The 25,000-nt window shown below is 39.6% G+C and overlaps 4 protein-coding genes across 7 annotated transcripts in view; 3 read left to right on the forward strand and 1 right to left on the reverse strand.

Moving 5' to 3' along the window:
• The window catches only part of LOC135102989 (nicotinamide phosphoribosyltransferase-like), a 77,873-nt gene that overhangs the window by 14,667 nt on the left and 38,206 nt on the right, over positions 1–25,000 (reverse strand). Inside the window, exons 1-3 of one of the 2 annotated variants that reach the window (XM_064008785.1) lie at positions 3,820–3,961; positions 1,215–1,285; positions 904–1,069 (exon numbers count right to left, since the gene is read on the reverse strand). In XM_064008785.1, coding sequence (XP_063864855.1) covers positions 904–1,069; positions 1,215–1,285; positions 3,820–3,909 — 327 coding nt within the window. In that variant the 5' untranslated portion in view covers positions 3,910–3,961. Of the gene's footprint in view, positions 1–903; positions 1,070–1,214; positions 1,286–3,819; positions 3,962–25,000 lie in introns of those variants that run through there. The other variant, XM_064008786.1, reaches the window with a different exon arrangement.
• Positions 4,152–13,381, forward strand: LOC135102993 (uncharacterized). Of its 2 annotated transcripts, XR_010269882.1 has the most exons (6): positions 4,152–4,306; positions 8,751–8,838; positions 9,409–9,519; positions 9,984–10,126; positions 11,668–12,116; positions 12,626–13,381. XR_010269882.1 is itself a non-coding variant. In XM_064008793.1 (4 exons), the coding sequence occupies exons 1-4, from the start codon at positions 4,262–4,264 to the stop codon at positions 10,052–10,054; spliced, it is 315 nt and encodes a 104-aa protein (XP_063864863.1). In that variant the 5' UTR covers positions 4,154–4,261; the 3' UTR covers positions 10,055–10,846. The 2 variants fall into 2 exon arrangements, 1 of the variants encoding a protein (XP_063864863.1); XM_064008793.1 differs by lacking the exons at positions 11,668–12,116; positions 12,626–13,381 and having other exon boundaries at positions 4,154–4,306; positions 9,984–10,846.
• On the forward strand, positions 13,630–17,146 carry LOC135102992 (uncharacterized). 2 transcript variants are annotated; one of them, XR_010269881.1, is made up of 3 exons: positions 13,630–13,756; positions 15,087–15,378; positions 16,651–17,146. XR_010269881.1 is itself a non-coding variant. In XM_064008792.1 (3 exons), exons 1-3 carry the CDS (start codon positions 14,835–14,837, stop codon positions 16,733–16,735), a joined length of 390 nt encoding a protein of 129 aa, XP_063864862.1. In that variant the 5' UTR covers positions 13,884–14,834; the 3' UTR covers positions 16,736–17,146. The 2 variants fall into 2 exon arrangements, 1 of the variants encoding a protein (XP_063864862.1); XM_064008792.1 differs by lacking the exon at positions 13,630–13,756 and adding an exon at positions 13,884–14,847.
• Positions 21,796–25,000, forward strand: part of LOC135102988 (uncharacterized) — a 6,575-nt gene continuing 3,370 nt past the window's right edge. The window contains exons 1-2 of the mRNA XM_064008784.1: positions 21,796–22,090; positions 23,354–23,909. Of these exons, the coding sequence (XP_063864854.1) occupies positions 21,811–22,090; positions 23,354–23,909 (836 nt within the window). The 5' untranslated portion in view covers positions 21,796–21,810. The remainder of the gene's footprint in view (positions 22,091–23,353; positions 23,910–25,000) is intronic.

Genomic DNA, 25,000 nt, shown 5'->3' on the forward strand with positions numbered 1-25,000 from the left:
CACACACACACACACACACACACACACACACACACACATGTACACAGGTATGCAGACAAGAAAGAATAAAGCCATAGTAAGTTACACCTTCATCACAATCATGCAAGGTCAGTGAGCATGCAACAGGCAACAAACTTTTCAAGCTTACAAAACTAAAAGTAATGAGAAGTATATTAGTAATGTTTTTGTTTCCTAAAACATTTCATAATTCTTCTATTAAGCTAAAAGTAATCATTATCAGCTATATAGAAATTGAAATATAATCAGTGGATTGGCAATAAGAGGCTTAGTAAATATTAATGGATCTTACCTTCCCTTCATGCATTCAAATATGTGCACAGGGTTCAGTGTGTGTGTGTGTGTGTGTGTGTGTGTGTGTGTGTGTGTGTGTGTGTGTGTGTGTGTGTGTGTGTGTGTGTGTGTGTGTGTGTGTGTGTGTGTGTGTGTGTGTGTGTGTGTGTGTGTGTGTGTGTGTGCATTACAGTGATGACTGGCAACAGGAAACACAACAAGCATGGTGGAGCTAGGAGATGGTTCACTGATCAATACAAGCCTTCCCCCTAAGACCTTCACACACCTTAGTTTCTGCCTGTGTGCCTGTTGCCCCCCCTCACCCCCCCTCTCTCTCTCTCTCTCTCTCTCTCTCTCTCTCTCTCTCTCTCTCTCTCTCTCTCTCTCTCTCTCTCTCTCTCTCTCTCTCTCTCTTTTTCCATACACACCTTCCAAACCAGAAAGGCATGAAAGTGATGATTTTGAATTTTAGATATTTCAAAACTTTATGGAAACCTCAATTTCACACCCTAATTGAACAGAAGCAGTATAAGGACCAAGCAGAATGAACCTACATTAAATTTTGTACTTTACTTGCATAGTACAATGAGATTAAGTACAAATCCTACACACCTCCAAAATGTAATTCCAACCCTCCTCATTGAAGATATCATCTCTGTCCCTCATGTGAACTTTGATTAGCTCTTTGGCTTCTTGAATCATCTCCTTGGTCAGCACAGGACCCTGAAGCCATCTCTTGAGAATGTACTGGAGCCCAAAGAACACTGTGTAGGGGAACCTGATGAGGAAGGTTGGAAATGGAATCAGTAAATTACTACAAACTTTTTAGTATGTTATTACCAGAAAACATCAATCTATACAGCTGGTATTGGGATTATATATAGCTAAGCATAACTATCTAAATATCTGATAAAGGCACGTACCTGCCTCCCCGAGACTCAAAGTAAGAGTAGATGGAGGTAGTGCCTGGGGGATACTGGCGGTGGTGGGTGACCTGCACAAGGGTGAAGAGAGAAAGTATGGTGGTCATGACAATTCTTGCCTTGGTGACTCTAATGCCTAAGTAAATAAAATGGTATATTGGTCATTTTAAGCAGTTTCTTCCTTTCCATAAATGATTCAGCAGGGAGCAAATTATCAGTCTTATCCATCCTTGAGTAATTTGGTAATTCCAATACTTGTGCTGTATGTCATGTAAAAATACTGGAAATTATTATTACATACTACTGGATCTAAACTATAAAATATTTATAGTAAGCAGAACACTAATGAAAGTAGGAACTGTATAAGGTAGATAATAGTAGCAGATAGTACTGTACTATTGCTGCTGCTGCTGTTGTTGCTGCATATATACTGTACATAATACTGGACAGAAGCACTACTGTAGTAGTCTGCCATCTGACATTGATCACTAGTTATCAAGTTGCAGAGTATTTATAGAGCCAGCCAGCCAACATTAATGATAGTGTGGTTGGTGGCACTTCACAACACTTGTGATGAGTGAGAAGTATTTAAGATGAGAAATTTGACAATGCTGTCAAGTCTTAGCAGTGACAGTGTGAGTGTTGCAGGTAGGAGTGTCTGAATGTCCATGGCTCACAGATGCAGTGAAGTGCAGTGTCAGGCTAGAAATGTCAGAAACATCTGATTTTTTATATTTTTTTATCCTGTCTATATTTTAAAAACTACCTTTGCAAGCACTACATAAAAAAAAAAATCATGGAGAGAAATGCATTCAACAATAGCAATACCAGCTAATGGTTGTCTGAGGATGGAGCTATCAATATGAAAAATGTGGCCGTTACATTAGGTATCCCCTTTCTCTGGTATTATGGTGTGTACCTGAAGCCACATTTAAGTTTGAGTACAGACTGAAACAAAACTATAAATGTACTATATGTTTGGAATGGCTAATAATTAACAGGCATAAACATAGCTTTGGTTGTGAAATAATGAGTGGTGCTGAGACAAGGTCTGGTCTTCACATTCAGTGAGACTTTTTCTTAGCTATTATTAGATTTATTACTTATTGGGAATTATACATATTTAAAGCATATATGATCAATAATTTAGGAAGATGAATTTGATTCTTTAAGATGGCAACAAAATAAAATAAAATACAATATAAATAAATAATATATATAAATATTAAAAATTACAAAGTATGATGATAAAGTAAGTTTTGTTAGTCACTAAATCATTCAAACAAAAATCTTACCAAAATTTGTATAAGGTTACACTATAGGAAAGAAAAAAATATTGATAAGGTTACAATACCAGTGGATTTCCTGTTTCAAGGCAAGATAATAACATAAGGAAATATAAAAATATGTAAAGAAATAAATATATTGGAAATGACACAAACAATATGATGGCATTAATGATTGTCATGACAGACTAATCTGCCTTCTAATGCAGAAAAGTAATTTGTTATTATTGCTACTTTTTTTTTTTACAAGAAAAGGACATACAATGAGTGTAAGTACACAATCTAATAAGAGAGAGAGAGAGAGAGAGAGAGAGAGAGAGAGAGAGAGAGAGAGAGAGAGAGAGAGAGAGAGAGAGAGAGAGAGAGAGAGAATTATGTAGGAATGAGGTTATAAAAAAAATAAATAAATAAATAAGTAAATAAATAAATAAATAAATAAATAAATAAATAAATAAATAAATAAATAAATAAAATAAAACAAAAAAAAATCAGGCAAAGGAAACTTGCCTTTCAGGAAATAGGAATCAGTCAGGCAGGACTAGAACATGTATTTTGAACACCAAAGTAAAGAACAATCCCATAATAGCCAAAAATAAGTGTGTAATGAGTACCTATCATAGAGCAAATTTCATAATCAACTCTACACTTAAATCCCTAAGGTAGCCAGTTTAATATAATTATTATTATTTTTTTTCACTCTAAGTCTACATTGAAATTAGCCACACAAATGAAGCCTTCATTTAAGTTTGACAGTCATTTGAATATTCTAGTGGATATTTCAGTTGTTTTTCACTCAACAAAGAAAAGTCTACACTGAAATGTACCCTGAAAGTGAAGGCTTTATTGATATAAGGCTGACACTCGCTGGCGAACTTGGGTTATTATTTAGAGATCCATTAAAATTCTACCGCGGTAATGACAGAGGGCAGAACGTGTACACCACCTGTCACACCACGCAACTTGTGCCGGTTCATGACGCGTCCTGACGTGCCACCCACTGGTAGGCAAGGGGGAGGGGCGGCGGGAGGTATGCCCCTGAACCCTGCGTGCCCTTCCGCTGACCCCACTAATTATTACTAAAGTCCAAGCGAAGAAAGCCTTTAACATAATTCTAGACACGAAAAATACATAACTAGATACTAACAACCAGGAATTATCAAGTTTAGCATGCATTACTGGAGTGACATTAATAATGCCACAAACACTGGCCTATACTCTTCATAATATATCTGATATGATCTGGCAGTACATAATCTCTCCTCTAGGAACAATATGGTTACGTGAAAGAAGCTCAGGAGGAGGTGAGTGATGGTTATTACCTTGTATGAGTCAGCCAGGAGGATGATATTGTTCACTGCACCTCCCTCCATGGCTCCGTTAGTTACACTGAGGTGAGGGAGGTCATGCATGCAATACGTAGCCAAAATTGAACACAGGGATGATACATGGCAACGATTAAGATTAAGTTGCCAGCTGTAAGTGGAGTGTGCTAGTGGGAAAATGCAGGTGTGGAGGCGATGAGTAAAGTGGATGTAAGGGTAGTACAGGTAGAATGAGAAAATAACTGCCTGATGAATGGATGATGATGATGATGAGAGAGAGAGAGAAAGAGAGTAAAAAGAGCAGCGAGACGAAAGAGCTGAGCAACTAAAACAGGTCACAGGAAGATGAAGAGGAGGGTTTGCAGGCTTTTTGGCAGCTCCATAAAACAGTGAAATTTATGCTCAAATCTTGCTATTCGTTGTCTTAACATGTCTTATAATGCAAGGGAAGACTGGCAGGCACGTTGGTTTCTGCGGCAGGGAGGTAGGAGACCATTTAAGAGATTTGTGTTGCGATCGTTATGTTACAAGTTGTGTGAGGAGAGTAGTTTTTAATAGAGCAACGTAGTTAAGAAGAGAGTTATTCAATTTCAGCACCCAACAATATTCGGTGCATCTGGAACTGATCAAGGTGATGTCACTTTGTGTCATGAGTAAAAGACGAGATGACACGGAATGGTGCAAGGCAAGGCTGGGGCTGGGCTGTAATCCTGTCACGACAAGAAGAAACAGGTTTAGGTTTATTGTAGTTACTGAAGATGGGAAGATATTGATGGTATACTGAAGTAGTTTTGCATTTATATTATGTTCAATTGGCAAGAGGGCGGGTATTGGAGCATGGTGGAGTTTAGCCGAAGTAGATGCTCTGCCGTTATTCAAATCACTGAAAGGTATACAGGTTGGACTGGATTCAGTGTAGTGTTCTCCGTTAGCCTATATTTAGGGTAACTGTTAGAGAAATCTGGTTGCTCTGGAAAACCGTAATTTGATTTATTCACTTATCTATTTGTGCGTTTGTTTATTTACCATGTCACTAAATCTAACCTTACCCAATAATGATTAATTATCTTGACTCTGTTACTAATGCAACTCTTTCAGGCTACTGCTGTATTACAGAAACCTTTAGATACATGTAAAACTTTCTTATAAAGCTATGAACATATGTAACTAAATACCCAAATTTTTAGTGAATAAAGAATCTGCATGCCTAAGAAGTGGAATGGCAGATACCAATGGAATGGCAGATACCAACATTACTTATCAGACTTATTCTTGAAACATTGCTGGTCACTTATAGTCATTACTTATCAGACTTACTCTTGAAACATTGCTAAAGCCACTTATAAACCTTGATTCTTGATCACATTGCAGGTTCTAGGAAGTTATTAAGTGATGTATTTAGTTAAGGAATGGTATTCACCTTTGTGATTTTAAGGGTATCATTGTTGATTGTTGCAGAGCCACTGCTTGAGACTGGCAGTTTCTTTATTCTTTAAAATTTGTGATATTATTGAGATCCCACTTTTCTTCTCATGTAATGACTCTGTAGGGCCAGAAAAAGGAGTCTTAGATTATTATCACTTACCTAATCTAACATAATTTTAATTCAGCCTAACCAAACTTTAACTCATACTAACATAAAAGAGGAATCATACCCATTTCCTTGACATTATTTGTGTTTTGGGACTAAACTACTTGGATTGGCAACTTTCTGTTTTCATGAATATTGGAGAGTTAAGTGTCCCATTGATTGGGAAGAAGTTATGCTTAATCAGACGATAACACTTATCTTGTTTACCTTTTCCCTCCCCTGCAGAGCTCTTTCTTTCATCTCATCTTCATTTTTTTTTTTTTTTTTTGGCTATAATCAAACCAAGATGCTTAAATTCATACTTTATATATCTTTCTTGTTTCATAAGGGCTTTCAAAGTCCACTGTCTTCACTTTAACTCCTTTCACACCATACAGCTTTAATACATCCTATATTTTGGTTCAGTCATATATATATATATATATATATATATATATATATATATATATATATATATATATATATATATATATATATATATATATATATATATATATATATATATCTCTCTCTCTCTCTCTCTCTCTCTCTCTCTCTCTCTCTCTCTCTCTCTCTCTCTCTCTCTCTCTCTCTCTCTCTCTCTCTCTCTCTCTCTCTCTCTCTCTCTCTCTCTCTCTCTCTCTCTCTCTCTCTCTCTCTCTCTCTCTCTCTCTCTCTCTCTCTCTCTCTCTCTTTCTTTTAACCGACTCTTTCTGGTTCTCTCATCACTGCATTGCTCTCATCAGATATTCTCCTGCACACACTTGCATGTTATCACCAAATGGCCATTGCCCTTGTCTTCATTCCCCTTCCACTTTTAACTACATCAGAAAGTCTTTCTTTGCCTCCTGCCTTGAGAAGATTGCACCTTTGGCCGAATTTACCCAGCAGGTGGTACAGATAAATACTCACATTATCATTACAGACATGCACATACACTATCATGTCTACCTAAAATAAAAGCTGCCATCTTTGTTTCTGTGTGTGTGTGTGTGTGTGTGTGTGTGTGTGTGTGTGTGTGTGTGTGTGTGTGTGTGTGTGTTAGTGAGTCTGTATAGCTTTCCTTGTTTAATGCATAGTTTTATTGATATGTTAATTAATGTTATTACTCTGCATCTCTTTAATTATTTATTTATTTTTTTTATAATGCATAAAAATTATATAATCCAAATGTTTAGAAACATTTAACATTTCCTGGAACAGAGGCAGTGGGTGGATGAGATGGAAAAGTTGTAGTGTCAAAAGATTTTAACTATTTACAACCACATACTCCCCAGAAAGAATGCAGGATCATGAATTGAATATTTGTTTAGACGTCATTGTTATCTTGAAGAGCACTATGTTCAGAGTATCTTGTTATTTTCACTTATACAAAAACTGTATGTTATTCAGTATGCTTCCATGTCATCTTTTCTTAATTATGAGCTCATAAACTAAATTTCTCTGTTATAATTTAACTGGTGTTTGAAGCTGAGCAAACATTTAACATTGATATACTTAATATTTTCTCCATTATTACCATCATGCTATTCAGCATTATATGCCAGAGGTGATAGCGATAAGTATTACATTATTGTCATATTATTCAATATCTCGATCACACTTGTATTGTAAAAACGAATATAATCGCACATGTCCATACTCAGCCAAGTGTCATTTGAGGGAGAGATTGTAAGGCGTAATAAGGTCGACCTCCCAACCTACTGATTTTGTAGACTGCTTTTAGAATGTTCTATGAAACATTGATAACACTATATATCCACCACCAATCATCATTCTGGTTGAAAGATACACAGCACACTAAATGTTCAAGCAGAAATCACTTTTTCTGTGCTGAACCACCAACACAAGCAGAGAATAATTATGAACTATCGTTTATGTTAACTATCATCTATGTGTTTCCTCCTGCTTCTTTTATATCTACAGTCATGTGATGTGTGGGTGGTTATTGGGGGTGGCATGGGATGGAGTTAACTATCATACATGTAGCCTTCATATGATAATTGAAAATTTTCAGCACTTTGCAGAGAACGAACTTATGAAACAGGAAGAACAGTTTTTGTAATATTTTATTGTCCTAACTTGAATGGATATTATCTTTATGACCACTGGTAACTTCTTGTCCACATTCCCCCCTCTTTCATTCCCCCTTCAATGCATATGTCTTGTGAACAAAAGGAATAATTTAATTAATTAAATGAGTGTGTTGCACACAGTTGCATTAACTAGATAGCTTTGTACCAAATTAATAAGGTGAATAGGTGATGACTACACTTTATAAGGATTTAAATAGCAATTTCAACTCTTGCATGCGCACAATGGCATTTATACTTGTCTCGTATACAATACCTAATTGTGTTTGATTCTTTTTTTTTATACGAGTTCTTGTATTTTCTTTGTAGTTTACATTCATCCATGAACAAGTTCTTTTGTTTACTTTTAACAAATATTTATATAAGTATTGTCAGTCAAGTTAAGTCTTTATTAAGCCACTATGACTTTTGCTTAAGTACTCCCTTATTATGTGCATTTCGTATTTCAGAGTTAATGTTGCGGGAGAAAGTTATTTATTGTAGGGATGATTCCATTATAAACAGTGACTTCACTGGTGTTTGAAGGCAATGAAGACTTGAGCAGAGCAATAAGTGATGGTTTGCTTCTTGGCTTGTGAATTACGAACATGCCAGCTGGTGATGAGGGACTTAGGTGCTGAGAACATGACAGGGAAACTAAGCACTAGATTTCTAACATATTTAACATGTGTACAATAGTTCTTCTTTAAGTAAAGAATATATCCCAATTATCAGATCAAAATTTTTTTAATTTAAATTTTTTCATGTTTTTTTTTCTTTTAACAAAGGTATGTATAAAATCTTTATGCCCCTGTATAAACCAGTATAAAATCTTTAAAAATTTTTGTGACAAAAATTTTCTTATAAGGTCACAGATAATTAAATCATGAAAAGCAGAAAAAGAATATTACCTTAATATTTGTGTAGTCTCCTCCCTTGAAACTTGCATCTTACATTACATTCACTTTCCAGTCTTCCTCCTCATTATCTTTCATCCACTGCCTTCCCTCTTCAAGTATTCTCATATACACAACCTTCTTGAAACTCACCATCTGCCACCATTACCTTTATATTTACAGTCACCCCTTGAAACTTGCATCTTACCTTATACTCTCTCTCTCTCCAGTCTATCTCCTCAGTATCTCTTGTCCACTGTCCTCTCTTTTCTAGTACCCTCACATTCCCTCCATGCTTGTCTTACCTTTCCTTTTCCAGGGTCAATTTAGGACACCTTGTACCATAACATTCCCTCCCTGTCTGTGTCTTACCTTTCCTTCTCTCTCCAGGTTCAAAGTATTCAAAACTGCATTGCATGTGAGAAGTTCTTGAGGAAGACCAGGAAACAGGGCAAGGAAACTGTCATATCTAAGCAGAGTAAGTAGAAGTAGTAGTAGTAGTAGTAGTAGTTTTGGTGTTTGATTTTGTTGGCTTTGCATTTGCAGAGTTTTTGTGGTGATAGTAGTAGTAGTAGTAGTAGTAGTAGTAGTAGTAGTAAGAGAGAGAGAGAGAGAGAGAGAGAGAGAGAGAGAGAGAGAGAGAGAGAGAGAGAGAGAGAGAGAGAGAGAGAGAGAGAGAGAGAGAGAGAGAGAGAGAGAGAGAGAGAGAGAGAGAGAGAGAGAGAGAGAGAGAGAGAGAGAGAGAGAGAGAGAGAGAGAGAGAGAGAGAGAGAGAGAGAGAGAGAGAGAGAGAGAGAGAGAGAGAGAGAGAGAGAGAGAGAGAGAGAGAGAGAGAGAGAGAGAGAGAGAGAGAGAGAGAGAGAGAGAGAGAGAGAGAGAGAGAGAGAGAGAGAGAGAGAGAGAGAGAGAGAGAGAGAGAGAGAGAGAGAGAGAGAGAGAGAGAGAGAGAGAGAGAGAGAGAGAGAATATCCTACCCACTACCTAGAGAGACAAACAAACAGGCACCACCCTCACCCCCACCTTTCCTCACCTCTTCTTTATGTTGCAGAGTTGACAGAGGAGTTTCATGAGATTGTGACACAGATGCACCTGAACAACTTGAGCTCACAGGTATGGAACAAGGACACCATCCCTGTCTGCGACCCTTCCACTCCCATAGGTAAGCCACACACTTGTGCACTTGTTCATTCCACCTGTGTTACTTCATTTATTATTATTATTATTTTTTTTTTGCTCATTTTATTCCTCTCTTGTTTGGTTGGCTGCATTCCTCCATGTATTCTTTTATTCTTTCCTTCCTCATTTGGTTGGTTATATGTTCTTTCTGCCTGCATTCCCTCATTTGTTCATTATTTTTTTTCATTTTCTTCTTTGTTTTGTTCCTCTCATGTTTGGTTGACTGCATCCCTGCATTCTTTCATTTATTTTTTTCCTTCCACATTTGGTTAGTTAGCTAAGCCACACAGCTGTCCTTACTACCACTGCTACTGGTAATACTACTACTACTACTACTACTACTTCTACTGCTACTACTGCTACTACTGCTACTACTACTACTACTACTACTACTACTACTACTACTACTACTACTACTACTACTACCTCCACTGCTTCCACCACCAGGCCTGAACCACCTGGTGAAGCAGTTGCTGTTTATGTGCACTGTGTGCTGCAAGAAGGTGAGCCAGACATAACACGAGGCACCGGAGCACTGCAAGAGTAGGGAGCACTATGACTGCTACCAGGCGCATCTCGAGGCCCTTGAGGTGAGCCGCGGTGGGGAGTGCGAGGTAGTATAATAAGAGAATTTCATGAGGCTACAAGAGAGATATTGAGCCCTTGAAACTCTGTTTCATTCTCTACAGATTCCCCATCATACCTTAACTCTCTACCAACACTCTCTAATGTATAAAGGTCCCAAAATATGGAATAGCACCCTGTCACATATAAAAAATTCATTAAGCGTAAATATCTTTAAGAGAAAACTAAAAGAATATTTATTGTCTCAATACTGACACATCTTGTACTTCAATCAATTTTTATCAATATCAGTTATTTTGTTTCTTGGTATTGTAACCAAATAGTTCATATCCAATGTAACTAAAATAGTTTATATCCTCTAGTATATATACATATTTATTTCTGTTTGTTTAATTATTCTCAAAACAAATATTTGCTTGTTTATAATCAGATTCCACTTCAATTTTCTCTATTTCTCATGTATAATTATGATTTTTCTCCTTTCCTTCCTGTTCTTGCAAAGCCATTTATCCCTAAATCTTTTGTTATTGCTATTTATTTATTTTTTTTTACATTTTCTTCAATTAGATTTTTAGTTTAGTGTTGTTTTACATTTCAGTATTAAGTAGATATTAAGTGTGCCCAAAAAGCTTGTGCTTCATAAGGGGCTGTTTGTCTTTCAATTAATTGTACCTTAAGCTTATATATGTACTACAGACAAACATAATAAAGTGTTTAAAGTGTTTAAAGTGTTTAAAGTGTATTTATCTAACTTCTTGATAGTAAGTCCTGGAGGTGAACTGGGGTAGGGAATATGAGATAGTGTAGTAAGGGGACTACATAAGGCTATTTGACCCATATAAGAGGTTTTGAGCTCTTAAAGCTCAATCATTGTCTTGTATGTATCTAATGCCCTCTTAATACTAAGCCACAGAGGTGAGCTTGGTCAGGGAGTATAAGGTAGCACAGTAAGGAGACAGCAAAACACAAGCTGACTCACTCATAACAGTGCTTGTGTACTTAAATCTTACAGTCTTTTAGTCATGTGTTTATGGAATCAAATAAAATTATTCATTTGTATGAAAAGTACAGTAGTGTCTTGGCCCTTTACCTGTGATATGTAACAATTCTCGACACTAAAAACAATGTATGAAGTCCTTATAAGTGTTTACAAGAATGTAAGGGATTATAAGAAATTTTTGCAATTTCTAACCAGTATAATGTTTAGAGGTGGCTGTAGAAAAGAAGAAATATCCCATAGTGGTTAGTGATTAAGAAAAGATGTACCAAATAGTATTGAATGGGTTAAAGTACATTCATATAAAGTAGAGGCTCAACCCTTTCATTGCACTATCCAAAAATTCATGGCACTTAAGACACAATACAAGACATTTACAAGCATGTACAGGAAAGTAAAGATAAAATGAAAGAACTTTCCAGCATCTTGACTTAGGATTGAGAACACCTATAGAAAAACATGGTAAATTTGAGTGTCCCTTATGATATTGGCATTTTCTATTATTACTCAAGTTTCCTGTGATATTTCATCAATGTTCTTGCATTCCAGGAGAAGGCGAAAAGGGAGACATCTGACAAGGAGAATGAGAAAGAAGAAAACACCAATAAAAAGGAAGCCACAGAGAAACTAGAAATAAAGAAGGAAGAAGAGGAGGATGATAATGAGACACAGACACAGACAACCCAGTGACAAAGGAGGAGGAGGAGGAAGAGGAGATCGAGACAAAGACAGAGAATGAAGATGAGAGAATGAAAGATATGGACAACATGGAAGTTATGATGAAGAAGGGGATCAGGAAGAGAATGAGGAAGAAGAAGAAGAAGAAGAAGAGGAGGAGGAGGAGGAGGAGGAAAATGTCACTAAGGATGTACAAGAAGGGGAAGAGGAGGAGGTGGAAGGAGAAGGTGATGTAATGGTATCTGTGGAAGAGGTGGCAGAGGATCTGAAAGAGGATGCTAAGACTGGAAGAAAAGGAAAAGCAGGAGGAGGAGGAAGAGGTAAGAAGAGGAAGACGGGTATTTTTATTTGTTTTCATCTCGTTGTGTTGAAAAATTAATGATGTGACTGAGTGTATTGTGTTCCTTCATTACTTCATTCATTTCTTCCTTTCTTTGTCATATTGAGGTTCTTGGCAATTATCTGTATTTTTATTCCTGTCCTTGCATTTCCTTGTATTCTCTTTTATTTTTCATTATCTCCTCTTTCTCATACTTTTATATCTTTCTTTTCTTTCTTCCTTTCTTTCTGTTTCTTTCTTCTTTCTTTATTTCTTTCTTTTCTGTCCTTTCCTTTCCTTTCCTTTCCTTTCCTTTCCTTTCCTTTCCTTTCCTTTCCTTTCCTTTCCTTTCCCTTCCCTTCCCTTCCCTTCCCTTCCCTTCCCTTCCCTTCCCTTCCCTTCCCTTCCCTTCCCTTTCCTTTCCTTTCCTTTCCTTCCCTTTCCTTCCCTTCAACTCAAAACCACATCACCACCACCACCACCACCACTAATAATCTACTCTAATTACAGGTAAAAGAGACAGGTGAGAAGACCACTACCTCAGCAACTGCAACACCTGAGGACAAGACAGGAGCCAGGTAGGATGTTGATAGGAAGTGGTGAAGAATGTTTGTCTGGGATGGAAAATGAAAAAAATTGAATTGAGTGAGTGTTTGGAAGTGCTGAAATAATTTAAGTGTTTTTTTGCTTCATGTTGGTGTTTGGTGTTAGCAGTGACCAGGTTGACTTGAAGGAGCACATCACCAGGATTCTGATGCAGGGAATGGAGGGGAGGGGAGGGTGTGTGTGTTCATGCCAGTGTGGTGGGAGGGTTTAGGGCCTCAGCCTTGGCTAAGTCAGTCTCCCACAACACTGGCTCATCAAGCTTCCTTAAGAAAATATAAAGTTTTTGAACTAAAGTTTTTGAAGTTAAATATGTTACTTGATATCTTTGGTTTGCCTTGAATGAAGTGACATTTTATCTTATGTAGATGTAATGTCAATATTTTACATTGTTCATTGTTAGATTGTTTAGGTGATGCATCAGAGTAACTAGATGGAAGGAGACTGGCCTAAGATGTCTTGTCTGTGCCTTGATGGTCAAAGTGGCAGACACAGCCTAGCACCCCCACCTGTCTTCCCTCACTTGCTACACTCCTCCATCCCTGTCTGGAGTTCTTTTGTCTTCCCTCAGGTGCACTTCATCATAAGGCATATTATGGTCTTCCTCTACAGTCCATCAGTACCAGATAGCTGTGACTGTCATACACTTTTTTCAGTCATTAAAGTGACACCCTTTAGTGTCTTGTACTTGTTTGATTAAATTTTATTATTTGTTATTTAGGTATTTTGGTGTTTATATATATATATATATATATATATATATATATATATATATATATATATATATATATATATATATATATATATATATATATATATATATATATATATATATATATATATATATATATATATATATATAATTTTTTTTTTGTCAGAAAGGAGAGAGAAAAAAAAATTCTAAATCATGTGCCCTTATTTTCTTATTGTCTGATAAATTTTTACAGCAAACAGCATTTTTTTTCCTCGAAAGATGTCCGTCTGTGTGTGTGTACATACTGCAAGCTGCTGGAGACAACCACACAGCCTGAGGAGAGAGTAAGTGTTAAGATGGGGGGAGAGGGGGGGCTCTGGTTGGTGGCTGTGGGTAAGTCAACATACTGTGGGGCTGTGGGCTGAGAAAGAGAAATGAAAGCGGCATGAGAGAGAGAGAGAGAGAGAGAGAGAGAGAGAGAGAGAGAGAGAGAGAGAGAAACTGTTTCAACAAGAACAATAACAGCAAAAAAAAAAAAAATACATAAGTATAAAACATGTTATGTAATATGTTATGTAATAAAATAATAATAATAATAATAATAATAATAATAATAATATTGACGTTAACAACACCAAGAACATCAACGAATAAATCAAAATAAAGAAAATATATAATAACAACAATACGAAACACCATTTCACTTTCAGACCAGCAACAAAAATCCTACCGCCATTGGATAACAACTCACAAAGCCATCACCACCACTATCACCATCATCACTTTCCCTACAATCATCATCAAGGGAAAGAAAGCGAATGAAGTGACGTTGATAAAAAAAAAAAAGAAAGATGCTGAGAGAAGAGAATGAGGAAAAAAAAAGAACATAAGAACTAGCAAGGGAGAGGGAGTGAGAGTAAGATAATGAGAGGTAGAGAAATGGGGATTTTCACTTGCTACACGAGGATGGTTTAAAGTCCATATCTTAGCTTTTCTACTCTCTCCCTCGACCAGTGGTATATAGAGCGCCTTATTGCACCCAGCTGTTACTGTCGCCACGAAGGGGAGGAGGGGTAGGGAAGGGAAGGGAAGGAGGCAGAGGAGAGAGAGAGAGGGGGGAGGAGTTACTGGAGTGAGGATTTTGTGGTAACTCTTAGTATATATATAGTGTGGCCAGCGATGGTGAGGGAAAGAGTACAGCGCCAGCTCCCCTACAGCAAACACCAGCCTACCTGCCTGCCGCCCTCACTCTCCCCCTATCTGTGTCACCTTCAGAAGTCCTCCACTGTACTCATTTGCCTATTTGTCCTCGTTCCGCTGCACATTTCCCACGTTTCCTTTCATCTTTCCCAACTTGTCAATTAAAACCAGTCAGTCAGCAGTCCACGGTGATCTATCCATCCCAGCCTACGTCTTCCTACAATGGCTTCTAAAGGTGGGACAGAAACTATATCGCCATGTAAATCCTGTTCTCTCTTTCACCTCATTCAAAAACTCTGCCTGTGCCTGTCTATGCATCCTTCCTTCTCTCTCTTATCGCCTCACTGTGCACTTTTGGTGATGTGCTCTCCGGTACACGCCAATAATGTGACACAAGAGTGATCAGTGCAATGTGTTACAGGTACAATGACACGCACAAGAACTCGAGATTTTAACCCCGTGTGTGTTCCGCAGGTAACATTTGCCTACTCGCTCTTCTGCTGACCATTGGGATCGTCAGGGCGTCACAGGAGGCCGCTGAGAACAAGCTAGTACCCGCGGATGAGAAGGATGATGGAGGGCGGTTCTTCTTTTCGACTGGTTCTTCTGATACTAACAACTCCTCGACCATCACCCTAACCCTGGGCGTGGGGGACATCCTGCTGGCCCTGCTTGCCGTGGCACTCAGTGTGGCTGCGGGTGTGGTCATCGCGGGGCTGCTCCTCGGGAACCCACTGGACGGCTCCACCGGTTACACCGCCCCCACGTAAGTCTGATGGATGGCGCTCCGTGTCGAGCCTCGAGGAGTGAGTACGGGTGTTCAGTGCGTGCGTGAGGTGTTATCTTCTAAGGTTTTCATGGGAGATGTATTGGTGTTCTGGCCTGGTCACGTGTACACGGATTCCTCCCCTCCCCTCCCCTCTCTCTCTCTCTCTCTCTCTCTCTCTCTCTCTCTCTCTCTCTCTCTCTCTCTCTCTCTCTCTCTCTCTCTTTTCTCTCTTTCTCTTTTTTCTTTTCTTTTTTCTCTCTCTCTCTCTCTCTCTCTCTCTCTCTCTCTCTCTCTCTCTCTCTCTCTCTCTCTCTCTCTCTCTCTCTCTCTCTCCCCCCCTCGCTTTCCCCGGCTGTGGTGTACTACCCGCCTCCCTCGTCCCTTGTCCGCCGCTGTTCATTCTCATTAACGAGAAAGACGTCCCCAAAACAGTGAACAAGTGGGTCACGGCCCTCGGCGATCTCTAAAAGAGCACTTTAATTACCACGTAGGTAAGGAGAAAAGGCAGCGAGCTCTTCCCAGCACACTATAGTTTCCTCACGTGTCGCTTAGCTTCCACATCAGAGCGTGACGGATTAAGGGCCCTTGCGTTGGATGCGTGGTGTGTTCTTAGAAACCTACTACACCAGATATAGGACTGTATTCTTCATCACTTTCAGAAACCTATCACAACAGATATTCTCAGTTCTTCGTCGCCTAATCTCAACTACTTTTAAAAGCCTCTGGTGGGAGTGATTAGAGTTTTCAAGGGTGGTTTTGTGATTCTAGTGATAGTTGATAAGGATTCTACACCGTCAATAGGAGAAAACACCAGTAGACTTTAAGTAGGCTCTAGGAGGAGTGATTGGAGTTTTCAAGGTTGGTTTTGTGATTCTAGTGATGTTTTAACAAGGATTCTGCATCATCATTAAGAGAAAACACTCACGAGAACTGACATATCATTTGTGTGGCCTTTGAAAATAGTGCTTGTGAAACCTTTAACAATGTGTCATAAAGAAAAAAAAATGAAAGGCAGGGGTCTTCTGACTGGCTGTCACCATGCCACATCATCACAAATTAAGCGTGATCTTAAGAATCGGTGATTTTAAGAACATTAAGATTCTTAAAACTAAAACCCATATAATCAAACCTCCCATTTCCTGGAGAATCCTGTCGCGTTGAAATTTTAGCACATTCAGAAACTGAAGTGATTGTTACACAGATTGCGAGTGAAAGAGAAAAGGTTCACTATATTCTCATCCTTATAATTTCCTTTCCATCGCATTACAGATCCTACGCCAGCGAAGGCCACACTGCTGAAAGTTCCTATGCCGTCCTCCGCTCCCTTGAATCCGTGGCCCGGAAGCACGAGTAGCAATAGCAGCGTGAGGAGCACCAGCCGCAGCATGACAACTTCCTGCCTCTGGTCCGCCTAGCCAGGATGCAACTCAATGCACGCTGTCAACATTCTGTCTCTTGAATCTCTTCTCTTAGCCTTCATCATTCATAACTTGCCTCGCTGGACACAATTGTTGCAGTCCTTAATTTTCTCCTCTATCCTCACCTTGTACTCTAGAAGTGTTCTCTTTCTCCTATTTCTCTCTCTTTCCTCTCTCCTGATGCAAAAGTATCTTAATTGCAAACAAAGTCTCAACGCGAGGACTTGCGACGGCCAAGGGACCAAGAGCTATGCGTGCATGTACAGTATTTGTACAGATCTATATTATATTTATTATATTTATATTTTTATATAAATGATAAACATAAAAATAAACATTAAGGTATTCCCAAGTATTTATCAATGATGAAGGTGAGATACTGCCGGATAGTAACAGTAAGCGAATGAGTGAGTGAGTTAGTCGGTTTATTTCATGGCGTATTAGTTCAAGAAACTGATTGGATAACTAGCATGATAAGTAGTTAGTTTAGCGTATTCGTTGTACTACCTTTTTTGAAGAATGATTAGTATATCTGATACTTAATTGGTCACACAACTAATCAGCTAGTTAGTTGGCTGCTTAGCTTTTTTTTTTGTCAGTCTGTCCATAACTTTATTAATCAATAAGTAATTTGCTGGCTCGTAGAGGTAAGGAAGTTGAATACGTTGATGGTATGTAATTTGATCGGTCGTTAGGTAGAATGGTAAGTAAGAAGACAGATTGACAGATAAGTAGGTAGTTGATATATATATATATATATATATATATATATATATATATATATATATATATATATATATATATATATATATATATAGATAGATAGATAGATAGATAGATAGATATAGATAGAGACAGATAGATAGATAGATAGATAGATAAAGATAGATAGATATAGTGTATAAACAAAGATATAGACAGACAGACCAATAAATAAGCAAGTAAATCATATGAACAGTCATGAGAGAAAAGACGCACATAACTTATCAAACAAATTACCACGCTGGGAATACAATAAAAAAAACCTTAAGCCAGTCAGTGTCACAATCTTCCTCGTGACACTGACGAAGGCCACACATGAGCTGCAAGGTGAAGGTGAAGGTCGAGGTCTGGTAAGAGGTGGAGTAGGAGTACGGAAGGAAAGTTAATGGAGTTATGTGGTGGAGGAAAGAGGGAAGGAATTGTTAGGTGGAATGGATACTTATGTTGTTGAGGGATAGGGTAGAGGGAATGGACAGGTAGTGGCTGTGGGGAGAAGAGGAGGATGGAGGGAAAGGAATTTACTTACTTGATGAGAGGAAAGAAGGGAAGGTTAGGATAGAGAGGAGGAAGAATAAAAAGAATCCGCTAGTTCCTATGATGGTGCGCTGCCGCCACACACACACACACACACACACACACAGGATCCCTGGCGTCTCTGACATCAAACATAAGTCAAAGAGATGTGAATTGCCAACCTGAAATCAATACCTTTTAAAATCAACCTGTTAATCATGCACAGTTAGAAAAAGGTGGAATTTGTGTTTGATTAAACTCTCTCACTTAACTCGGGAAGAGGAGTGATATTACTCATCGAGCTTCAATTCTTATCCGTTTTTTTAACCCCTTAGCTAACTTTCCAATCAAAATAAAGTAAGCTTTCAACACTATAGGTAAGAGTTCACCAGCACTTCACCACCACCTCCATGTCCAAGCCAACCAGAACACGTTCAGACTTGCGGCTATTAATTTTCCACAAGTCACGCCGGCGAATCTGGAGGTCGTATAGCACAGTTCCTGCCCCTTCCGCACAGCACGTCACCCACCCTCCCCAGCGGCCAAGGAGACTAGCACGTGGGAAGTAGAAGCCTCATCTGCAGCCACATCACGCCGCCACCCCCGTCCTGCGAGGCGTCGAGTGCGCGGCGTCAGCTTGTGTTAGATTGTCAGTAGTACGTCATCGGCGTGAATGATACGGGTGAGGGGTTTCTGGATTCCTGGAGAGTGTGGGTTGGGGGACGCCTGGCTCACGCAGCGAGGCGTCAGACTGAGGCCTATATTCTTAAACTTGTGGGCGTCTTATCTAGGCCGAGCTGTAGTGGAAATTATATGAGTTTTCCAAGACGTTTTCTTGATTGTAGTGATAATCTAACTTGCATTTTGGATTATCAGTATGAAAAACCCACATGAGAACTCAAGTGATCACTTAAGTGGCCTTTAAAAATTGTCGTGACAGAACAAAACCTGAATTCGTCACCGAAGGGGAATAATAGGAATGAGGAGCTTCTTGGGTTCTATGTTATGGATGGTTGTCTTCCATACATGATCCACTGGTCGGTGAAGTCGTAAATAACCAGCTGGGGTGACATCAAGCAGAGGCAACTGTCAGCTTGGATTGTGGCTTATCTGACAACAAATTTTGGCAGAAGGCTCGAATGTTGATATGCCCTCCTTAGTTCTTATATGCTCTGGAGTTTCTAAATGAATTACGTGTTTGTTGCTCATTGTGTAAGCTGTTTTAAGTCCAAGTGTGTGAATCGTTAATGTTTGTACTGTATTTTCCATGGAACTGAGCATTTGAAAAAATAAATATATAACTAAAGTAATAATAATAAAAATAATAATAATAATAATAATAATAATAATAATAATAATAATAATAATAATAATAATAAAATAATAACAACAGTAATAATAACAATAATAATAATAATAATAATAATAATAATAATAATAATAATAATAATAATAATAATAATAAACGTAAACACAGAGAAGGTTAGAATATTTCACTTGTTTATACTGAGTCAGGCTTCCGGTAATCCCTTCAGCGCATTGACTCAAGTCCATCAAACAGTGGCACCAGTTTCACGGATTATGGCACAAGCTACGCCATACTGGGAAAATGCATAGGAAGAACCAGGACACTTGTTGGTCTATTATTATATGCACTGTGTTCCGACGGTCAAACATAAATCAGCGCAATGACTCGTGCACCAAGCAGTAAAACCAGGCACAAAAAATTACAGCAGAAAACACAGAATTGCACAGGGAATACATAGGAAGAACAAACAGCAGGAAAAAATAGATAGATAAATAGATAGATAGATAGAAAGATAGATACAGATACAGATACAGATATAGACAACAGACAGATAGACCGAAAGATGCACGATCAAACATTAGCCAGCAACAAAGAGCCACCTGGTGTGCGTCTCAGTAACACACCTTTGTTTTTTTTTTGCTTTTATTTTTTTATCGTCCACACATGAGCGTTACTGGACAACACGGATGTGGGGAAATAACGGTATCCCAAAAACTGTAAAGAAAAAAAGTTGTGTCCCAAGACCATATTGAGATAAGAAAAATTACACTGGAGCAAATTAAGCACCGTAAAAAACGAGAGAGAGAGAGAGAGAGAGAGAGAGAGAGAGAGAGAGAGAGAGAGAGAGAGAGAGAGAGAGAGAGAGAGAGAGAGAGAGAGAGAGAGAGAGAGAGAGAGAGAGAAACTTACGCATCTCAGAAAGCAAACCTTGAAAGAGGAACAACACAACAGGGAAGCATAAAAAGGAGATCAAATACGTCCCAGGAAAGAGGACAGAGTACAACATACAACCTGTCCAAACAATTAGTATTCGATGAGGTGGCACTTGGGAAATGTTCTTGTATTATTATTATTATTACTGTTTTGCGTAGAAGAAAGATTGACCAGTGAATAAAAAGACCACATAAAAGACTACATAAAACACAAGAGCACCACTTAAAACGACCATATAAAACACCAAAAGACCACATAAAAAAAAGACTACATAAAAAAGACCACACAAAGCATAAAAAAGACAAAAAAAAAACACATATAAAAATCCATTTAAAAGACCACATAAAATAAAAAGCCACATAAAAACACCATATAAACAGACCCCACTTAATTGTCTCTTTCCTTACAAAAATAGATAAAAAAAAAAAATCCCAGTTAGGTATGCCAATGAAGTCTTGCCGTTGCTACTCTTGTGTTCGTACTTCTTCACTCCTGCGAGGTTCTCAGCGGCGTGCACTGGGAACAGTTTAGCGACCACAAGGCACTGGCAAGCACACCTTTAGAGAGACACGACACAATAGAGACGAACAGCGGGAAAAAAAAGCAAACACACAATAGAGACCCGACGTAATAGTGACAAACAGCACAAAAAAAACAAAAAAGCTAGAGACACGACGTAATGTACATAAACAACAATAGAAAAGACATGACGTAACAGAGACAAACAGTAAGAAAAAAGTAAAGATTCCCAACAAACACGACGTAACAAAGACAAACAGTAAGAAAAAAGTAAAGATTCCCAACAAACACGACGTAAAAGAGACAAACAGTAAGAAAAAAGTAAAGATTCCCAACAAACACGACGTAACAGACAAACAACATTACAGTAACAAAACGCTCCCCCTTAGAGAGGCGATGCAATAAGGGCAAAAACAGAACAAAATGTAATGTAACGTCATAAGTAACAAAATAAGCAGCAGGAGGTGATGTACTCATATTGTACTAAGTAGCTCAGTTCCGTGGCGTCCGGTAAGTTCTATTGAGTATGGATCCGCAGCTTTCTATTATGGCGTGGAGAAAGCCTTGCTGGAAATAATGACTTGGAGTGAGTACTGAGTAGGGCTTGATAATTGTGTGTTTGCGTCATGTTGCGGCGGTGTTTATGATATGCTTTTGTTGGCACACTATCTAAAATCATGTGTGTGTGTGTGTGTGTGTGTGTGTGTGTTGACCCTATATTAAATGAAGATGGAACACGAAAAGAAGAAAAGCAAAGTAAAGACAAGAATAAAAAAAAAAGATGAAAAACGAAGTAAAGAAAAAAATACTAGAAAATAAGAAAAATGGCATAAAAAAAGAAGAAAGAGAAAGAGAAAACTGCTTATAATAAATTTTATATGTATCCCAAAAATAACATCAAACTAACTCATAACATCAAACCATGTATAGGTAACAAGAAGCAAAACAACAAGAACAAGAACACACCTCCACTAAATGACCTTGATCCCTGACCCTCCTACCGCAGCCCCTCACTTCGACCTCCTGCTGTTTGTGTACCCACAGTCACTCCTAGACTCAGGGTTTCCACTAGGCAACAACAAAGCGTGGCAGGGCGTCAGCGTGGAGGTGGCCAGTCATGCAGGAGCGTGGAAGCAACAGGGAGAGAGATCTACAAATAAGGTAGGCGGGTGGTCAAGACTTCCAGTACGCCGACAGACAGAGGCGAAAGAGGAGGTGGTGCGGTTGGTTCCTGGCGCCACCATGGGCCACGTGGGTAAGACTCTGGCACTCTCTGGTGCATGTGTGTGTGTGTGTGTGTGTGTGTGTGTGTGTGTGTGTGTGTGCGTGTGACCTTCTACAAAGGCACTGCAAGTCACTACTTCCCCACATACACATATGCATGCACCCACACCTACAATCATCCACTCATCCACCTTTCTCCCACATAAGCTCGCACAAGCACCGACTCCTACATCCACCCTTCCTTACACACACACACACACACACACGTAGTGTAGTGATCAGCACGCTCGGCTCACAACCAAGAAGCCCCAGGTTCGAATCCCGGGCGCGGCGAGGCAAATGGGCGAGCCTCTTAATGTGTAGGCCCTGTTCACCTAGCAGCAGGTAGATACGGGATGCAACCCGAGGGGTTGTGATCTCGCTGTCCTGGTGTGTAGTGTGTAAGTGGTCTCAGTCCTACCCAAAGATCGGTCACTATGAGCTCTGAGCTCTTTCCGTAGGGTAATGGCTGGCTGGGTGACCAGCAGACGACCGTAGGTGAATCACACACACCTACAAACATAAACACACACACACACACACACACACACAGTGATTATCATCTGCAAAGTTCGATTCTGGACTACATCGTATGTTGCAGTTTAATTTAATCATGTGTTTGTTTATTTGCATATCTAATTGTATTTCTCTACTTGTTCATGATACGTAATGTTTCATTTTGTATCCCCATACGCCATAACCGTACCAGCACACCCTCATTTCAATTATCACCGTTTTTTTTTTTTCTGTCCATGCATCAACTCTCTTGACTTTATATTCCCCTCGACTTCCCTCACACTGCCTAGTCCTCCATTCCTTTTTATAATTATATACATACCTCATTTCCATCTGTTCTCTTTCCACTCACCATATGACCCATTTCGTTGTGGCGCCAAGGTAAAATCGTTCAATTAATTAATCCCTCTTATACTGGATTTTTAACTATGTACGAGTATAAGTTCCCGTTCTTCCTAACTGTCACACTCTTTCCCTCATGCATGTTTTTCACATATTCATCGCAACCTGACTTCCCACATCCTCAATTATCTCACATCTCCACGTCGTTCGCAGGCATAAAATTTACATAAAGACTAACATTTGAGACTTCTATATATCTTCCGTTTTTATATTCCTTCGCCTCGCGCCACACTCACTTGTTACACCATGTTTCCTGTGATGACGGCGTCCTTCCATCTTTCTTTCATTCTTTTATGAAGTTCCTATTCAAAGTTAAAATTATCTGTTTGCGTGACAGGAATGCTGCTTGCCCTGGTGGCGGTGGCGGTGGCAACAGTGGCTGGGATAGCAGAAGAAGCGCATAAACAGCCTTCGGAGACCCACAATGCACCCACGCAAACACAAAACAACGAGCATACAGACCAAGGACATGACCTATCCATGGACTTGCAACAGGCCCCCATACCTGCATCAGCGCCTGCTCATGCGACTCGCGAGGCACCTGACAGGCAGCAACACACTCGGCAACAGCTGACGGAGCAGAGGGAGAAGGGAGAGGAAGGGCTGATGACGGAGAAATATCGACACAAACAACAGCTGACGGGAGTGAAGCAGAAACAGGAGCAGGTGGCGAGGCAGAGGCACATGCGGTGGAGGGAGGGACGGAGCAAAGAATTAACAGAGAAGGTGGAAGAGAAAACACTGATCGTCTCGGAGAATCAAGACGGGCTGGCTGTCGGTAACGTGACCATGCTCGTGCTGGGGTTGTTTGCTTTGGCAGTCGGGGCCGTCGCCTTGGCCTTCGAATTCCTGCCAGGGACACCTAATATAAGCCGCGTCGGTTACGAGTACACGTGAGTAATTCTGGTACCTGTCTCTCAACACTAGTTTGTTTACTGTTGCAACATCCACACCTGTCCATGTGACCTCTTTGGTGCAACGGTAAATTACTGATTATTCTGTCAGTTTTCTTCCGTTTATATCACTACACCTGCCTCTCCTCCTCCTCCTCTTCTTTATACCACCACATCTGCCCCTCCTCTCCTCCTCCTACCTCTTCCCTACCCTTCATACCACATCTACATTTTTCCCTCACCTTCAATCCACGGCACCTTTCCCTCCTCGTGTCCTTCATCACACCTCTTCTCTCTTCCCTCTCCTTTATACCATCATAGCTCCTCTTCCCCTTCCCTTTCATATAAGAAACCTCTTCCCCTTCCTCTCCATACTGCCACACCTACTTTCATTCCATTCCCTCCCCTTTACACATCTATGCCTGCCTTTCCTCCTCCCATTCATACCACCACACCTTCCTCTCTCCTCCCTACAATACGAAACACGCCCATTCAATCCCTTCTACACCATGACATCTTCCCTTCCTTCTAATATCCAAGACACCAATTCAACCTCCCTACTTCGCTACCACCACTGCCACCAGCACCGCCGCCACCACCACCACCATCACCAACACCCTCATCATTATTCTGCATTCCACCCACAACCCATACACCACTAATGTCTCCCCACCAATAATCACTCACTCTCTCCCCCTCCAGCATTTAGTGTCTCCTCTTCCAGTAGCGATTTCATTACACCCTCCCCCACCCCTCCTATATTCCCCTCCCTACACACACACACACACACACACACACACACACCAAGATTTACTACCAATGGTGTTCACTTTTCTTACTAGCACCGTTACCAGTATGAATTTTAGTCCCGTTCTCCTGTGGCTTCAAAGTACAGCAATAAAAAACACATTCCTACACACACACACACACTAATCCTTGTACACACTTCTACGCACACGGACACACTCCTACACGCACAGACATACACTGCTATGCTCAAACCCACACAGGAATGCTTTAATGGTTTTCAAAAAGGAAGTGTGTGTGTGTGTGTGTGTGTGTGTGTGTGTGTGTGTGTGTGTGTGTGTGTG

The sequence above is a fragment of the Scylla paramamosain genome, chromosome 8, assembly GCF_035594125.1.
Source record: "Scylla paramamosain isolate STU-SP2022 chromosome 8, ASM3559412v1, whole genome shotgun sequence".
NCBI lineage: Eukaryota > Metazoa > Arthropoda > Malacostraca > Decapoda > Portunidae > Scylla > Scylla paramamosain.

What these genes read in the sequence shown, in the direction of transcription:
- LOC135102992 (XM_064008792.1), top strand. An exon ending in ACCGGTTACACCGCCCCCAC is followed by an intron (nt 15,379 to 16,650) that starts GTAAGTCTGATG and finishes ATCGCATTACAG; the next exon opens with ATCCTACGCCAGCGAAGGCC.
- LOC135102993 (XM_064008793.1), top strand. Translation starts at nt 4,262, where the DNA reads ATGCAAGGGAAGACTGGCAGGCACGTTGGTTTCTGCGGCAGGGAG. An exon ending in TTGGTTTCTGCGGCAGGGAG is followed by an intron (nt 4,307 to 8,750) that starts GTAGGAGACCAT and finishes TTCTCTCTCCAG; the next exon opens with GTTCAAAGTATTCAAAACTG. An exon ending in CGACCCTTCCACTCCCATAG is followed by an intron (nt 9,520 to 9,983) that starts GTAAGCCACACA and finishes TTCCACCACCAG; the next exon opens with GCCTGAACCACCTGGTGAAG.